Source organism: Nicotiana tabacum, chromosome 18, assembly GCF_000715075.1.
Source record: "Nicotiana tabacum cultivar K326 chromosome 18, ASM71507v2, whole genome shotgun sequence".
NCBI lineage: Eukaryota > Viridiplantae > Streptophyta > Magnoliopsida > Solanales > Solanaceae > Nicotiana > Nicotiana tabacum.
This window is the reverse complement of record NC_134097.1, coordinates 60912121-60930946: the sequence shown is the minus strand read 5'-3', so window position 1 is coordinate 60930946 and position 18826 is coordinate 60912121. Positions and strand designations below refer to the sequence as shown.

Below are 18826 nucleotides of genomic sequence, written 5' to 3'. Positions count from 1 at the left end.
AGATATTCTCTGTAACGGGTGCTCATTGAATGCTATCTGATGTCAATATTTTGAACCTTTGTTATCAGTTACTCTGTCTTCAGGATTCATTCAGCCAGTGGCGAAGCTAGAAATTTTCCTTAGGATATCCAAACTTGAAAGAAGTAAAAATATCTCTGACAAAGGGTGTTCAATATATATTATATATCTCTAAAACCTAATATTTTACCTATATATGCCGTGTAATTTTCCGATGAAGGGTGGTTGACTACCCTTACCATAGTGTAGCTTCGTCCATGCATTCAACATCGGTCGCATGCCTGCATCCGGTATAGCTGTTTGCTGACTCACATCCACCTGTCTTTAGTTCCATGTGTCACTTCATCATCATTCGCTCAACTGTCAATAACTAATTTTACCTCCTATACTCATCATCATCTCCTTTTAAGTTTTCTCAAATTCTCATAATGTGTTTGACAAATTCTTTATAGGTTATATTGTTAAGTGTACTTTCTTGCTTTTTTGCTTAATCTATAATTGCCATCATGAGAAACTAGAACACAAATTTAGTTTAACCTCCCATTCTTGGAACCAAAAAAGTTCCTTTATTGCAATTCTTGAATTATGGCTAATCTTAAAGTTATCTCTTTGGTAAATTTCCCAAGAGGATATGATTATTGTTCGAAATAATTTTTTTTATGTGGGCTTCTTAAAGATTGGGGAGTTAAAGAGATCTAAGGTATAAATATCACATTTTTATATTCTATTATTAGATTTAGAAAAAGTTGAAATAATTTTTGAAAGTTGAAATTATATTTGGACATGTATTTTATTTGAAGAAAAAGTTGAAGTTTTGTAAGTGAAAGAAATTTTTTTGCCAAAAAATGCCCTAAACTAGTTTTTGGAAACTTCAAAATTTTTAAATTTTTCCCCCAAAACATGATCATATTTTATATAAACAAACATTGTTTTAATTTTTTTTTTGAAAAAATAAAGTCAAAATGTATGGCCAAACGGGAGCTAAGTTTCAATTTTCTAGAGAGGAATGAGACTCAATTCTATGTTGATGGTAAGCTTTCTGTGTAAATGGATGGAATTCCCAATGGTTAATGGACCCTACTGCTAATATAGTAGGGAAAATTTCACATTAGAACATCTGGGCTCCTTGCTTTTCAATTTTATAACTCATACTTCAATTTACAACCAACTAACCCAAAAATAATAGGCTAAGATTCAACATTCAACTTCAATAGGTTCTCAAAATTGCTATTTAGTTTTAAAAAAAGATTCCTCAAGCTTTTAAATTAATTTTCGAATCAGTAACTGTGACTCAAATATTAATTCAACAAACCAAATTTATTTGGGTGGTGAAAATTAGATTTTTAACAAGCTTAAATATGTGGGTTTAAATTCTAAATTTGATTTTGTGAGAAATTTGAAGTGGGTGTTATTTACACTTGTTAGAAATAGTATAAGGAGGTTGTATATAAAATTTGAAGTCATTTAATGGAGATTTGAACTGGTTTTGAACAAGAATTGCAACTAAAATTGTGGAATAAGTTCGTCTATAAACGCTTGTATAAAGATGTATAAAAGTGTATAAGTCTATAAGATGTGTTTCTACACTCATATACACTATTATACAAGATTATACATAATTATACAAAAAACTGACTTCATTTTCTTCCTTGCGTCTTTTCTGAAATTTAACTCAAATCTTGCTCAAATCTACGTAAAATCACTTCAAATTTAAATTTTGAACTCCTTTTGATATTTTCAATCAATTGGAACAACACCCAATCCAAACAACTAACAAATTCAAAAAAACACATTTTCAAAAGCAAAACTTTGAATGATCTTCAATGGTGGACTTCTACTCTTTAATTTTCTTACATTGCAAGCAAATGACACAAGAGGAGAAACAGAAAATACACGGCCCCTTGAAGCATACATAGAAGATGTGAGAAGAAGAGAGAGCGAAAGCAATGCTTGTGAGAACAAAGAATTGACTCCATAGTTTTTAGAAGCCATAGTTGTAAGAATATAGATTTTGAATCTACAAGTGCTTTCAAAATATGTACAATATGAGTTAGACAGGGTAAAACTTAAAAATATGTGCAATTTTTTGCTATGATGTAAAGTCACGTGTATTTTCTTGTAATTCTTTTATTATAGTAGTAGACCAAGAATTAGAACTATGCTTGAAGGAGCTGGTGCAAAGATGGGTCTTACTGTTTAAAAGGTAAATGCTTTGGGGGATATTCAGGTTAGGAGCTGAACGGAGCTTGTTTAAATGGTGCCACGTGTCCTTAAGCGGGCTGAATTCAGAATACCAAATAATTTGGCGGGTTATCTTTCCTCAAAATTCAAATCATTTGGCGCTATAACCTAATCTCCATTTTAATCTTACCGCTCCCTTCAGTTCCATTTCTCTTTCACAAATAAGATCCACTTCTCTATTATTCCTCCACACAGCCACTATCCCCTAATCTCCTATTTATCAATCCCATATTGATTCAAAATAATTCATGGAAAGTGACGACGATTATCAGTCCTTCCCGTTGCCGGAGGAGGCTTCTCCGGAGATCCGACGTCCTAGATTCAAGCGTTTGAAGAAAGCTCTAGAAGCTTCCAAAAATCAACATCCTCCCCCAACTATGCCAATAGACGAAGTGTTTGACTTTCCTAAGGTTGATTTTGCAAAATTGGAAGCTCTAGAAGCTTCCAAAACCCTAGAAGAAGATTCTGCTGATTCAACTGAACTTGTATCATCATCACTGGGCAGCGAGGAAGAGACAAGATCTGAGTCTGGCTTTGAGGAAAAGGGTGGAGAGAGTAGGGAAGAATTGGAAGCTTTAGAAGCTTCCAGAACCCAGGAAGATTCTGCTGATTCAACTGAACTCGTGTCACCACACAACATCGAGGATGAAAAGGGCGGTGAGGATGTTCTCGTTTCTAGCGAGCAGAACAAAGAGGTTAAAAGATTTCTGGATTTTGGTGAGGATGATGATCAGTCTCGTGGGAAAGAACATGAAACGAGTAGGGAAGTTGGGGAAGATTTGGAATCTGGTGACGTGGCAAAGGAGATGGAGGATTTGGATATGGAGAAATTGGGAACACAACAAGATGTTGAAGGAGATGGGGATCTGAAGGAAGATGACAAAACGAAAAAGAAGAAGAAGAAGAGAACTAAAGGTGACATTGGTAGTGAAGCGAAGTCGAAAGAATTGGCTTCGAACAAAAGAAGAGAAGCAAAGGTTTGTTGATTTAGTAGCTGATCTCAACTAGTCTACTTTGAGACAGTTATTGTGGTTTATTATCAGTATACACCTTTTAATTTCTGTTTTTGCTTGTATGTGCATATGTAGATTGACGATATTGGATTTACTTGTTTTGCATACAGGAGAGAAAAATATTTCTTCAGCAGCTTCATGTTGATACTCAGCGACTATTGCGAGGTTTGTAGTTTTGTACTTAATGTTTTTAGTACTTCCTCTGTGTCAATTGATGTGACATTATTTGATTTGATACTAAGTTTTGATTTGACTTATATTTTATGTTAGTGATAGTTGAAGAAAATATTAAAGTATGATTGGAATGTTAGTTAAATAGGGAAAAATTATATCAAAGTTTAAAATTTGGAAAGTTTAATGAATTTGGATTCTTGAAATTTGCTAAAGTTTCTTTAGAATAGAATCGTGTCAAACATTTGAAACTACCTAAAAGGAAGAGTCATACAAAACTGAGATTGAAGAGTAGTTCTTCTTTCTTATGGAAAATGTGTACTTGTACTAAAGCTTCCAGACTTAACGGACACTCACATGTTTTTTTCTTCTTCTAACATCATCAGAAAGTAAGGATGCAACATTTAAGCCTGTACCTGTTATACATAAGCCTATATCCTCTGTTTTGGAGAAGATTCGGAAAAGGAAGCTCGAGGTCTTGAAAAAGTAAGCTGCAGCTGAATTTTAAGCAATATGTGTCTTACTACCTGGATCTATACGGATTGTGATTGCTCACCCTTTTATCTATACATTTCTGTTGTTATTTCACTAGCAGGACTGGGATGCTAAGCGGCAACAGTTCCATTCACAAGATTAGTGCTTCAAGTGAGGTTATGATGGAATTAGGTGCAAAGAATGCATATTCCGAAGAGCAGAGAGTTGACAAACTGGACATAGAGTTGGGAGAGAAGGTGGATGTAAATGGCATAGAAATGGATAGGACTACAGATACCTCTAATATTGATGGAATTTCGGTATCTCCAATTACTAGAAGCAGTGAAATTGCTCCTGATCAAATGGTGAGTGGAATTGCATTAATTTTTTTTAGCATGTACTCTGTAGTCCAGTTAGTAGATTGCCATCTATAAGATTCATTTATTTGATACTAACTAGTGCCGGACAATTGAGTTCAGTTTTGTGTCTGGTCTGAGTGTCTTTCCTTTTCACATATGAGTTGAAGGTAATTTCTGTAAAAAGGATTTAATCTGAACTTTAATATGTGAGTTGAGAACTGGTAGACCTTTACTTTTCAACCATTTGTAGAAGCATGCTTCATTTTTTTTTTTTGAATTTTGTGAGCTCTTTGTAACTTTTGTGAAAACATAACATTGAACTGGTCTCTTTCTTGATCCTTCTTTGGCTGAAATAGGGTGCTGGATATGTTAGTGGCAGCAACTCTTTTTTAAACATCATTCAGAGAGAAGGACCAGGTTTAACCCAGATCTGTTTTGTACCAAATCTGGTTTTAGTATGTATACATGAGATCCATGCATTTTAAACTCTAATGCCAAATTTGTGGTATGAATTGACAAGGAGTTTGTACTCTTCAACCACATCCAGGTAACAGATTGTCAACATGCTACCTGAAGTCCACAATCTACTTGTATATTGATGGTATTTGCAACAGTGATAGAACCTAGGAACATTAGAGATTGGCATATGAAACTAAATAAATTATCTATTGCATCCTGATGTCAGTCATCGCCATGCTAAGTGCTGCTGCTATTATCTCTCTGCAGGCTTTGGATGAAATGCCCAACGCTGTATTTAGAGCTCCAGTTGATGACACTCAGGTAGTTTCTCATCTTTTCACTTAGTAAAGGGAGCTATTATAAGTAACACCAGGTTTGCAAGAAAATCTAATGCTGGAGCTTTTTAAAAATTTTAGGATCTATTTGATGACTCTGAACAAACAGGCAGTAAGGATGAGATGCTTGATGACCCGGCCTCTAGTCCTTTGGAAGAAGTAATGGCACCATCTCTCCTTGCTTTGAACTTGAAGTTCGATTCTGCCCCTCCAGATGAAAGGTAAGTGGTTTTGGAAAGTATCTTTGCTTGCAAATCTAGACATGTTTTACTGCAATCTGGGCTTGATAAGCTCCGATTTGTTCTTTGGCGAAGGATCACATGTCCACAAACAGAAAAGTCTATTTGATTATTGTCATTGATTTGTTATGCTAAAACTAAGTCATCATCCTTATTACAATAAACTCCAGAAAATAAATATATTTTTTTCTTTTAAAAGTTCCTCAGATGAGGAGGACAATGACAAGGAGAATGTAAATCCATATACAAAAGAAGGCGGTGATGGCTGCAGTTCTCCAAAGGGAGACCCAGTTAAAGCATTTGTTGATGATGAAGCGGAGGAAGAAGATGACAGTGATAATGACCTATTACGGTTCGGCGATGAAGAAGACGAAGATATTGATGATTCTGCTGAACTCCATGATATTATTGCCACTGATTACAAAGAAAATCCAGTTGATAAAGAAAAGCGGAATGAACTTCATCAAAAGTGGCTTGAGCAGCAGGATGCTGCTGGAACTGAGAATTTGCTGCAACGGTTAAAATGTGGTGTAGAACAAAAAGAGACAATGTTGGTCGATGATGAACTAGAAAGCGATGAGTGTGATGAAGAGGTCAATAATGTCACTGACACGGATGCAATACCTAAAAGTTCTGCTCGACTAAATTCAAAAAAGGCAAAGCAAATAATAATGCAGATGTTTGTGGATAAAGATGAGGTTTACTTATCTGATGAAGATGAGGAAACTGAAAAGAGGCTTGTAAAGCAGCGCATGCTATATAACTCTGTGAGTTTGCCATGTTGTTAGGTTTGACAACACTGACACAGCACATTAGCCTTCATGTTATATTCTATGATTTAACAAACATTTTCTTTTCATGTTGAAGTTTCTTTCATCTTTTTGAAAACTTACTCAGCTTTAAATATGAACAGGAGCTGACAACAGTAGTATCACCTATTGAGGATGAAAGTTCCAGTGAGTTATTTGGACTTATAAAGAAGCTTAATACTGTGCCTGACAATAAAAGAAAAGCAAAAGCATCCTGTAGGTGTTATTTCAACATTTAAATACTTGTTTATTATGCTTTGTTTGTAAACTGAAGTACTTGTTTATTATGCTTTAATTGTCAGATTTTTTACTTTTCATTGCTGTTGCTACTTTGCAGCGTTCTTTGATACAGTGCTAAGGGACCAAAAGAAGAAAAGCTCTCTGAAGGTAAATTTTGTCTTAAATTACTTTATGACTTGGCACATGAAACTGAGGTTGGGTGTAAATTATCCATGTATACAGTGCTATCGAGAAACATTTATCTAGAACTTTTAGGATCATGTTTAATTGTAGTCTACTCTATTTTATTTTGAGATACTAGCTCCCCCCCCCCCCCCATTTACTGATTTGGGATTGAAGAAGTGATTAACCATGGACTCACTCCTCAGTGTTCTATACTTACCAGATATTAGCATGTTAGAGCTGTGTCTAGGGAATATATTTTCATTTGTTTGCATGCCCTATCAAAGGTACCATTGGGTACACTAAGGCTTTGGGGGCTCTGTTTGTGAATATGTTTTTCTTCAAGAATGCCACCACACTCCGTGCTTCATTGTTGGGCAAAGCCACAAATTCAACCCATTTGGAAACGTAATCCACAACAACAAGAATATAGGTGTTCCCACACGAACTCACAAATGGACCCATAGAGTTGATGCCCCACACATTGAAAATATCAATCTCAAGGATGGTGGTGAGAGGCATCTCGTTCTTCTTGGAAATCCCACCGGCCCTTTGGCAATCATCATACTTCTTAACAAGCTCTCTAGCGTCTTTGTACAAGGTAGACTAATAGAATCCATAGCTTAGGACCTTTGTAGCAGTTCTCGCCCCACCATGGTGACCACCATAGGGCGAAGAATGGCAAGCTTCAAGAATACCCAATTGCTCTTCTTATGGAACCCCCCATTGCTTCTTCATCTATTTATTAGACATTGTATGACTAATACTCTGTAAATATCTGCTGATTGTTTTACTCTGTAGTCCTCTTTTCTTGGACGAGTTACAAATCATCTTCCATTGTCCCATAAACAAAGTTCAACCATAGTTCGTTCTTTCATCTTTGGACGGGATGACAGCAATAGCCGAAGCTCAATGTCAGAGGATTCTTCAGATATGGTAACGTCTTCATGAAAGCTTCAAATTTGTGTATCTGATGTTTTGCATCATCCACTTGGCAACTACATTATAGTTTTGGGATATTGACTAAGTTGCATTGTTTGGTTTCATGTTGGATGCTTGAATTTTTTATATTTATTTTTACATGTTCTCTCCTAAAATGACCTTAATGGACTGGAAAAACTTAAATTTCTTCCTACTTGACCTGATCAACTCTATCTAGAAAAATAAGTATCACTATGACACTTTTAGACGAGTTCTTTTTTCTTGATAACTTTACTAAGAGCTCTTATTAGTTCCAAAGCTGCTTCTAAGAGCCCTAATAACAGCCTTGATGTATTGGCAAAGATGAGCCTGCTGCTCCTCAATCTCTTTCATCATCTATTTCCACTTTAGCATATGTTATGGTTTTCCATGCTTATTTACAGTGAGAATCTTGGTAGATCATATTTTCCAGAGGTATAAGTTTGCCTGTCAAGAGGATATTTGGCTTTTCTTTTAGTAGATGATAAATGAGAGAAATTCCTAGAAGTTAAGAAACAGGATAGGAGAAAAGGTTACCATTAATGATAATGTGTATTAAAAAATTTATAACCTAATAGTATAAGAATCATGGCTTGTTATTCACTTGCTGTTGTGTGAAGCACTTAAATGTTGGTTGTTATTCCATTTAATATAGAATTGATGTTGGATTGTAGAGACATTCAATGATCATGCTCAATGTTTTTCCTTTCAGATCGTGAAAGAAAACCTTCCAATCAAGAATAGTACAACAAAGTTTGGTAACTTCCAAGCCAAATCAAGCAGCCAAGGTAAAAATGCTGCTGCGGGAACATCAGCTGCTGCCCCCTTATTTGATATACTAAAGCGATCTTCAGCAGCATCTAACGTTTGTTCTCGAGATGTTTTGCTTGACCTTCCTAAACCTCTCCTTGCTGATCTTAGAGTTTCAAAGAGGTCACTAAAGGCAGAAGGAAAAAGATAGTTCAGCAGATAGTGGATTTTGTGTTTTCTTTCTCTTCTCTTTCTCCAGAAAGAATGAAATACTGGATGGGATTTGAAACCACCGGGGAGGGAATGCAAACAAAAGAAATAATCTTTTTTGTTTGTTTGTGAATAATACCTATTTGAGATTTTCCTATCTTCTTTTCCTTTTCATTAGAATTGCTTATCTTGTTTCTTTTCATGGAAAAAAGCAAGCTTGCTTTCAAAGAGTCACTGAAATCAATTATTTACCCTCTTACTAGCCGTAACCACAGGCCACTTGATTCCCTGCCCCTGGTCAAATTGTAGTACCGAGGAGTACTACAATTTACACCTTAACTTTGGTATTATTGTAGCTTGCTTTTTGTTGTTAGAATTTAAATTCGCAATTTGCAATTTTGAAATTAATTTACACCTTAACTTTGGTATTATTTTATTCCATATTGAGCGTGAGATAATAATTTTGGGATTAAACACTACAACAACAAAGGTGCCCTTCTCCAACTCTTCCCCAAAGTCCTTAAAAATTTAAGGTTAACATAGAAAATAAAAGTTTTATCTCAACTTATCTCGTATACACCAAACACATTTTAATTTTATATTACACCCATATATCTTTTTAGTCCAATGAATAAAAATATATCCATTAAATAATTTTACACTATTTAATCCATGTATTATAATCACATTAAAATTTTGGGATAACTTGTTCCCCAATCAAACGACCCATAAATTTTTTCTGCTGTCATCTTGCGTTGCTAAATTTTGAGCTAACCATATTGTTAAAACTCTATAATTCCTGTTCTCATTTACTTGATATTTTTCACTCATATGTCAATTTGTCCAAAATTTATGATTATGTCAGATCATATTAACTTTATTATTTTTAAATAAATGAGTAAATATTCGTGAACCAAAAAAAAAAACAAAATAGAAGTTGTAAATTTTCTTATATAAAAAGGGTGATAGAAAATCTAGAGATATTAAGATGGAATTCATAATTAAGCCATATTAAGGCGTCCTGTTGTTGGTTTCACAAATACATGCAAGTAACATGGTCGTCAAGTAATAAATTGATTTGAAAGTCAGATGTCGAACCCATAAATACTTAGGTTAACTATTAAGTATTAACTAAGCAACTAAAATTGAATATCTGTCTAAGGTAATCACGAGTGATGATCTTTTTGCTAAACTACTATTGCCAAAATTAAACAACTACTTAACTAAACTAACAAGAATGCATGTGATTATGATTGGACTTTAATCCTTGGAGATGAAGATTTTAGTATTGTGATTTGATTTATCAATTCTTTTGAGTTCGTGATTACACCTGTTAATCAGAATTATCTACGATTGCTATTTGAGCGGATCATTATATGAATAGCATGTTCCCACAGTTAGGGGTGTCAATGGTTCAGTTCGATCGGTTATTTTGTAAATTTTATACCATACCAATTTTTCGGTTATTCATTATGTATAACCAAAATTAGACTTTTCGAAACCGTCCCAATTATATCGGTTTCTCTTTGGTATCAGTACGGTTCGGTTAATTTTCGGTATTTTTTTAAAAGGTCATGTAAAAATCACTAGTAGAAGTAGAATGCAATAACATCCATCCTTTTATAGGACTTAGCAAAACTCTCTAGACATTTTTATATTTTAAAGGGCGATGAATTAAGAAAATATGAAAGATGGCTAGAGTATAGATCCATCAACTACTCTACAATAGCGTAAAAGAAACTAAACAAATTAATATAAAGAAAATATAAATCACACGAGTGGAAAGATATTAATCAAATTGGGACTGAGACTAAAGAATAAAGTCTATAGAAGATTAAATATTCAAAAGATAAACTTAAATCATACGAAAGGAAATATAATCAATACATTGTAGTTTGCTACTCATAATCGCTATAATGCCTTGTGTCTTGCTAGTGAATATGCTGAAAATAATTTATTTTCGATGGCAGTGGCATAATAGGTTTGAGAATTATAATTTTGCGTTTATTATTTGTTGGCTTGTAATTGTTTTCATAATTCCAAAATTCAAGGAAAAATTTAATGTTTTATTATTTTTAAACTTAATAATAAATATATTTTTCACATGTAAATTTATTCGGTACAGTTCCGTATTTTTTCGATTTATTTTTATAAAATAGAAAACCTACCCTAATTATCGGTACGGTTATAGATTTATATAAAAACCTACGGTTTTATTAAAAGAAACCTAAAAATCGGTTCGGTACGGTACGATTCGGTCGGTTTAGTCGGTTTTTAAATATCCATTGACACCCATACGCACAGTACTATCCACCTATCCAGAATATACCGATCCTATATTCTATAGTATCGAATCTATCACGAATGAATTAATTGCGACATTCAACCGAGCTACATGTATATTTCTATCCTAATTGCGAAATCTTTTCCCGAGCCACAAGTTTAGAAAAAGCCATCTCTAATTCTACCTCTAATCTAAATACGACCTTTTCAGCATAGATAGATAGTTCGATAAATTTGTGGTCACACATTTAAAGGGGTCCCGGTTGACTACATTAGGGTGATTAAAGACATGTATGATGGAGCTAATGTCACACCTCCTTTTTGCGCGCCCGACCCGAAGGGTTAAATGCGCGGGTGGAGTTTTTCCAATTTAAGTGACAATATTCGAAATGGGATTATTCAATTAATTCAGAGTCGCCACTTGGGAAAGGTTTGGCTTTTGGTGTCCCAAGTCACCGGTTTATCTTGAATCCCAGATCGAGGAAATTTTCGACTTTTCCAAATGAAGTCTGCGAACCAGAAATTCTAAGTAAGGAATTCTGTTGACCCGAGGGAAGGTGTTAGGCACCCTCGAATCCCGTGGTTCTAGCACGGTCGCTTAAATTGTTATAATGGCTAAATATCTGATTTAAATACATGTTGTGGCTTATGTGCTTTTATTAAGTTTAAACCGCTTTTATTATTATCATTTATTTTTTATAGAATTGCAACATCGTGAAAATGCATCTCAAACCACATCACAATCAATGCACCCGTAGTTGTTAACACATTTCGACTCCATTGAGATTTGAATTTGGGTCACATAAATGCACACCCGAATTTAAGAATGTAATCTAATTAAGCCGCGCCTAAAGGGTCTAACGCATTATTATTTCTGAGAAGGCCATGAGATTCACTAAACGGCCTAGCACGAATTCTAAATATTATGATTAGTTGTTGAAGGCCCCGCAATTTGCATTTTTCTTTTTATTTTGGCGAGGCTCGTCTCATTAAAAAAATAAAACCTACAATGACTACATTTCTTATTGTTTTCGTTTCCAGAAATAGAAGAAGGAAAGATGTATGCTAATTGAAATATAAAAACCGGATTACTATCAATTTCTAGTCACTTATAAAAATGAAAAGACGCCATACCTTACGAAATATTTTGGTTGAACAAAGAAGCTATATGGAGGTGGATGGAATGCAATACTTAATTCGAACATTTCCTCGAATCGAGCTTAACTAGACTTATTTAAGCTAGGTTAAGGAAATTGAATGCTAGGCATTGTTACTAATGGGGATTCGAACATGTACCTATATGTTGCCTAACGGTCTTGATAAAAGGAAAGGAAAATAACACAAAACATTATTGTGTAGGTGGAAATATTCTATCTTATACATGTCATTATTTGATGGGAAACCAGTCGAAAGTTCTATGCCAATTATCCACACCTTCTAAATATTATACTATTACATCTTGTACTTAGCAAACAACTAGAAACTAAGATGCAAAAGCTAAACTTGATTAAGTATTGTCTAACTAATCTTTCACTACTGAATTACACTAATCGATTTATACAACAGAGATCAGTGTATCACAAGCAGTACAAAACAGACATCTGTATCTTCTTCAAGAACTCCTTTCATTTCATGCTTTTGAACTGTTACAGTTACACCAAAGTGGGATTTGAAATGTGTACCTGGAAAAACACTGAATACTGAAATGCAAAGAAGAAGTGAAGCAGAAAAGTCAGCAGCCAGCAGGAAACCAAATAGCAGCAGCAACAGCAAGTAACCAGATAGAAAGCAGAATCCCAGTGCAAGATGCAGCTGGAACCAATGAAAGATGACAGAGTGTGGCAAGTTCCCAGTAATATGAATCAAAATTTAGGCAAAAACAGATCTGGGGATGCACTGATGCTACACACAACTAAAAATCTCAAACATAACTTAGGAGAAATGATATGGAACAGGGAAATCCGGCCAGATGAGAATCAAGACAAAGAGGAAAAGATGCAGTTCCTATTTCCTGTGTTATCCTCCCTCTATCTACTCTTGTCTTTGTGTATATATCTGTATGTATTTCCACTCTCTCTTTCAAAAATTCCTCACAGTGTGTGTTTTTTCTCCCCCCAATCTTCAGGGTTCTCCCCCTTTATAAGCCTCAAAACTATCTCTTTTAACAGCCTGTTTTCAGAATATCACAGTACCCCTCCCATGTGCCTTTTACCTTTTTAGATTCCAATTAGTTATTTAAGTATTAACCCCATCATTCCCTGGCAGATTTCCATTTTATTAACTAAAAGCAAGTATGGGCAGTAGAATATGTCTGACAACATATGCTGTCAAACCATTTCAAAATTAAAAGCCCTTTAATGCAGGAAAAACAGGCTGTGCACAAAACACATGAGGTGCACCAATGCACATGCTGTGCACAAGTGCACATGCCCTCTGATTCAGAATTTAAGCACTACTGATCCAATTCAACAGCTATAAGTAAACAAAACTGGTTCTTAATTGATTCAACAAATGCTTAGCAGAAGTAAGTCGATTTGTTATTGTTCGGATAGCTGAAACTAATTGACGACATATGTCGACTCGACTATATTAGCATTAACATACACAATCGAAGCCAAAAATCAGACATTTAAAGTATGGGACACATGACTTGACTTATACTGATTAAACAAAATTATACTTCGAGGAATCAGTTAATCAATACAAATTTGGAACACAACCAATACACATGCCTTATCAGAATAGGAGGGGTTCAAACAAGCACAGAGGTTCAAGTAAAGTGGACAAACAAAAATCGATAAAATTAAAACAAATATGAACACTCTTTTAAAACAAATCACACGGACTAAAACAAATAAAGGAAAGAAAGCAGACTCACCTTAAACTTGAAAAGTTAAAAGTTTGAACCCGGATTTGGACAGACCTTTCTTAAGGCTGAACGGACTTTAATCGAAGTGTTTCTCAGATGAGAAACACTTCGATTAAGGTCCATTAGACCTTAATCTCTTTGGCTCGGACGGGCATAGGCCAGTGATGAAGAACTACAAAGTTCCAAAACTCAGATCCGGGATTCATGTTTCCCTGGTTAGATTCGGACCAAACCAAGCATGGTTTGGTCACGAGGAGGGTCTGGGGAGTGTCTGGTGTGAAGCTGGGGTTGGTTGGTGTAAACCGAGTTTTGACTCGAATCTTCAAATGAAGATTCGAGGACCTAGGGGATGATTCGAACTACATGGTTAACAGATCCATGTTCAGGATGGCAAGGGGGTTCTAGGGTGTTAAGGGGAAGGTCACCGGCGTTCATGCCGCCGGTTTTCATGGTGGGGGGTACAGGGGCGACTCTAGGGTTTGATGAGGATGAGGTTGAAGACGGAGGCTGGGGTGTCGGATGGGGGGGGCAGGGTAAGGATCTGGGCTTATATAGTTAGTGGGTGGGTTGATCTCAACCGTTAGATCAATCTAGATCTACGGTTTGGATCTGATGGTCTTAAGTGAAACGGTGTCGTTTCAAGTGTTGAGGGTTTGGGTTCGGTCCGGGTGTAAACGGGTCAGGTTTGTTGGTGGGTTACGGGGGATTGATCTTGGCCGTTGATCACTCTGAGATCAACGGCCCAGATCAGGCACGATCCAAACGACGTCGTTTGGACACCCTGGGCACTAAGTGGCCTGGACCGGGCAGGCCTGGGTTTTGGGCATTGTTTGTTTGGGCCAATTTTATTAAATTGGCCCAATCCGGAAGAAGAAGGGGTCCTTTCTCTTTTTATTTTATTTTTTATTTCTTCTTCTTATTTATTTTAAAACTAAACAAAAAATCAAATTAAAATTAAATACACACTCAATACAATTATTTGCACACACACTAAAATATTTCAAAACAAGTAAAATTAAACAAAACAAAATCACGGACAAAGGTGCCTGTTTATGCTTTTCTATTTAAACCATGTTATGGTTCAAATTATGCATGACACGTACACATTTTTTTGAATTTTGTTTTAATAAAGTAAATAAATAAAAATGGGCCGAAGTCACAAATAAATCAACAAAGTGCCGCACAGAAATCCAAAAATTGTACAACAGGACAAATTTTTATTCTTTTGGAGCGACTGTCGCGCAAAAACAAAAATCACGTGTTCACAGCTGCCCCTCTTTGTTCGGAAACACGAAGAGTTTTCGTGCAAAGATAAAGTGAGCGTGTATGAGCGATTTTTGCCTATGGACCACTCCGTATGAAGCATGTTTTTTTGAAAGATCTGACCGAATCTTGCTTCAAAGATTTCCTACATATCCTGGGCTAAACAGGAATCAGGTCAATGTAGTTCGAGAAGTTTTGGTAGCTGGGACTACCATGGGACTGCAATGCTTGCTGCTACTGCTGCTGCTATTTTCACTGCTACGTCACTGACCGCCTTATTACAACCAAACGAAAATTGGAAACTGAACTAACTACTTATATGCATGTCAACTGCTAGTTACAAGATTCCTATCTATGATTCTTTTACGACTTGATCTTGGGTCTTAGCTGATTCTGCTTGCAGACTCCGATCTGAATCTTGATGCTTGCGAGTTGCGGCGACTTGTTTAATCTCCGGGATACTGAGTGAGGCGCGATTGGCAGGGTTCAGGACCTTAGTCAAATGTTAGAGTCAATCCGCCTTCCATTTACTCCGATATCTCGGGATTTTTTTTCTCTTTTTTTTTTCTTCTTTGATTCCGAACTGGGATTCATCTCGTGGGTCATTTCGATCCATGTGGCTCGAGGGCAGACCTGCGGGAGAAAACAAACGAACGAAATTTTCTGCCCCAGTTTCACTAGGAAAATTTCGTTAATTATTCACCAGAAAGTTCATTAATGAAAGAGGATATGCATGCTCAGTTCAGGGTTGGAGCCCTAATACCGACTAGCTGGGGAAAGGTTCAGTTTAAGGGTTTAAAACCTTAACGCCGAACAAAGGAAGAATTCAGTTTAGGGTTTAAAACCCTAATGCTGACTAAAGGGAAAATTCAGTTTAGGGTTTAAAACCCTAATGCTGATTGCATGAAAAAGCTCGGTTTAGGGTTTAAAACCCTAATGCTGGCTGAAAGGAAAAAGTTCAGTTTAGGGTTTAAGACCCTAATGCTGACTAAAGGGAAAATTCAGTTTAGGGTTTAAAACCCTAATGCTGATTAAAAGGAAAATTCAGTTTAGGGTTTAAAACCCTAATGCTGATTGCATGGAAAAGCTCAGTTTAGAGTTTAAAACTCTAATGCTGGCTGAAAGGAAAAAGTTCAGTTTAGGGTTTAAAACCCTAATGCTGACTAAAGGGAAAATTCAGTTTAGGGTTTAAAACCCTAATGCTGATTGCATGAAAAAGCTCAGTTTAGAGTTTAAAACTCTAATGCTGGCTGAAAGGAAAAAGTTCAGTTTAGGGTTTAAAACCCTAATGCTGACTAAAGGGAAAATTCAGTTTAGGGTTTAAAACCCTAATGCTGATTGCATGAAAAAGCTCAGTTTAGAGTTTAAAACTCTAATGCTGGCTGAAAGGAAAAAGTTCAGTTTAGGGTTTAAAACCCTAATGCTGACTAAAAGGAAAATTCAGTTTAGGGTTTAAAACCCTAATGCTGATTGCATGAAAAAGCTCAGTTTAGAGTTTAAAACTCTAATGCTGGCTGAAAGGAAAAAGTTTAGTTTAGGGTTTAAAACCCTAATGCTGACTAAAGGGAAAATTCAGTTTAGGGTTTAAAACCCTAATGCTGATTGCATGAAAAAGCTCAGTTTAGAGTTTAAAACTCTAATGCTGGCTGAAAGGAAAAAGTTCAGTTTAGGGTTTAAAACCCTAATGCTGACTAAAGGGAAAATTCAGTTTAGGGTTTAAAACCCTAATGCTGATTGCATGAAAAAGCTCAGTTTAGAGTTTAAAACTCTAATGCTGGCTGAAAGGAAAAAGTTCAGTTTAGGGTTTAAAACCCTAATGCTGACTAAAGGGAAAATTCAGTTTAGGGTTTAAAACCCTAATGCTGATTGCATGAAAAAGCTCAGTTTAGAGTTTAAAACTCTAATGCTGGCTGAAAGGAAAAAGTTCAGTTTAGGGTTTAAAACCCTAATGCTGATTGCATGAAAAAGCTCAGTTTAGAGTTTAAAACTCTAATGCTGGCTAAAAGGAAAAAGTTCAGTTTAGGGTTTAAAACCCTAATGCTGACTAAAGGGAAAATTCAGTTTAGGGTTTAAAACCCTAATGCTGATTGCATGAAAAAGCTCAGTTTAGAGTTTAAAACTCTAATGCTGGCTGAAAGGAAAAAGTTCAGTTTAGGGTTTAAAACCCTAATGCTGACTAAAAGGAAAATTCATTTTAGGGTTTAAAACCCTAATGCTGATTGCATGAAAAAGCTCAGTTTAGAGTTTAAAACTCTAATGCTGGCTGAAAGGAAAAAGTTCAGTTTAGGGTTTAAAACCCTAATGCTGACTAAAAGGAAAATTCAGTTTAGGGTTTAAAACCCTAATGCTGACTAAAGGGAAATTCAGTTTAGGGTTTAAAACCCTAATGCTGATTGCATGAAAAAGCTCAGTTTAGAGTTTAAAACTCTAATGCTGGCTGAAAGGAAAAAGTTCAGTTTAGGGTTTAAAACCCTAATGCTGACTAAAAGGAAAATTCAGTTTAGGGTTTAAAACCCTAATGCTGATTGCATGAAAAAGCTCAGTTTAGAGTTTAAAACTCTAATGCTGGCTGAAAGGAAAATTCAGTTTAGGGTTTAAAACCCTAATGCTGATTGCATGAAAAAGCTCAGTTTAGAGTTTAAAACCCTAATGCTGGCTGAAAGGAAAAATTTCAGTTTAGGGTTTAAAACCCTAATGCTGATTGCATGGAAAAACTCAGTTTAGGGTTTAAAACCCTAATACTGGCTGAAAGGAAAAAGTTCAGTTTAGGGTTAAAAACCCTAATGCTGATCGGCTGGGGATAAAGTTCGAGAATACTACACGATCTATTTTTTTTGAGTTTTCTTGTTTTAATAGAAGATAAAAGGGAGTTTTGCGGGAACTTACCTTTTGAGTGAATCCCTCATTGCCGAAGTGCTTCCTGTATCCGTGTACCTTCTTCTTTGGGCGACACCTGCTTCTTGCACGGTTGTCTTGGATTAGACCTGTTTCAACTTTTGAGTGAATCCCTCATTGCCAAAGTGCTTCCTGTATCCGTGTACCTTCTTCTTTGGGCGACACCTGCTTCTTGCATGGTTGTCTTGGATTAGACATGTTTCAACTTTTCAAACAAAGAATCATTTGTTAGTTCGGAAATGACGGTCGGTTCGGTGACCTTGATCGTTCCCAATTGCTTTGCTGCGTCTCTATTTCTGTTGCGAAGTCCCGCCACTGATTTGATTCGAATGGCGAAACCTTTAGACTGCTCAGGCTGGTATTTCCGGATTCTGTGATGACTTGCTTCGTAAGGCTCTTTTTTCTTCTTTTTTCTTTTTGTGTGTCCCATTTTGCTTGGAGGTTCTCAACGGGGATCTTATTGGAGGTATTTTGTGGGAATTTGTACAAAAAAGGAAGCTCTGTGGGGAATATTTACAAAGTGGATTCTTTGTGTGGATTTTTGTACAATGGGGCATGCTGGGGATTTGTTTCAAAGCGGGATTTCTAGGATTTGTTGGGGTAAGCTTGCTGGGGAATTTTTACAAAAGGACTCGCTGGGATGTGCTGGGGAGATTCCATTTTTTTATTATTTTTCTGTATATTGGGGAGACTCTGTGGGAGATTGTACAATAGAGACTCTGTGGGGATTTGTACAGGGGGAGACTCTGTGGGGATTTATCCGAAGGCGGACTTGCTGGGGAAGATTTCAAGATTTCTCTCTTTCCTCTTTACTCTGAAACACCATCAAACATCATGATTCATCATGCTTGGGCAATCATGCCAAACGAGATGAGGCGCTTTCCTTCATGAGACGTGATTCCGTGCAAACAAAACATGCCACCTGTCCTTTCCGGTGTGTCCTGAACTCGGGGTTAAAATGCAAAAGGGATTCGAAAAGAAACAAAGGAAGGGGAAAACAAATCAGAAAAGGAACACCCTTTTCGGGACGAGGAAGACTTATCTGAGGAAGATAACGCTGGCTTTAAATGACATGA

General features: G+C 36.1%; 1 protein-coding gene across 2 annotated transcripts; it reads left to right on the top strand.

Annotated features, from left to right (window-relative positions):
• The first annotated feature begins 2243 nt into the window (after nucleotides 1-2243).
• LOC107792113 (uncharacterized) lies at nucleotides 2244-8691 on the top strand. 2 transcript variants are annotated; one of them, XM_075236920.1, is made up of 11 exons: nucleotides 2244-3236; nucleotides 3383-3437; nucleotides 3830-3929; nucleotides 4039-4282; nucleotides 5003-5056; nucleotides 5152-5291; nucleotides 5509-6076; nucleotides 6223-6334; nucleotides 6456-6505; nucleotides 7322-7456; nucleotides 8193-8691. In XM_075236920.1, exons 1-11 carry the CDS (start codon nucleotides 2508-2510, stop codon nucleotides 8439-8441), a joined length of 2436 nt encoding a protein of 811 aa, XP_075093021.1. In that variant the 5' UTR covers nucleotides 2244-2507; the 3' UTR covers nucleotides 8442-8691. The 2 variants fall into 2 exon arrangements, with proteins under 2 accessions (XP_075093021.1, XP_075093020.1); XM_075236919.1 differs by having other exon boundaries at nucleotides 4036-4282.
• Nucleotides 8692-18826: the final 10135 nt, after the last annotated feature.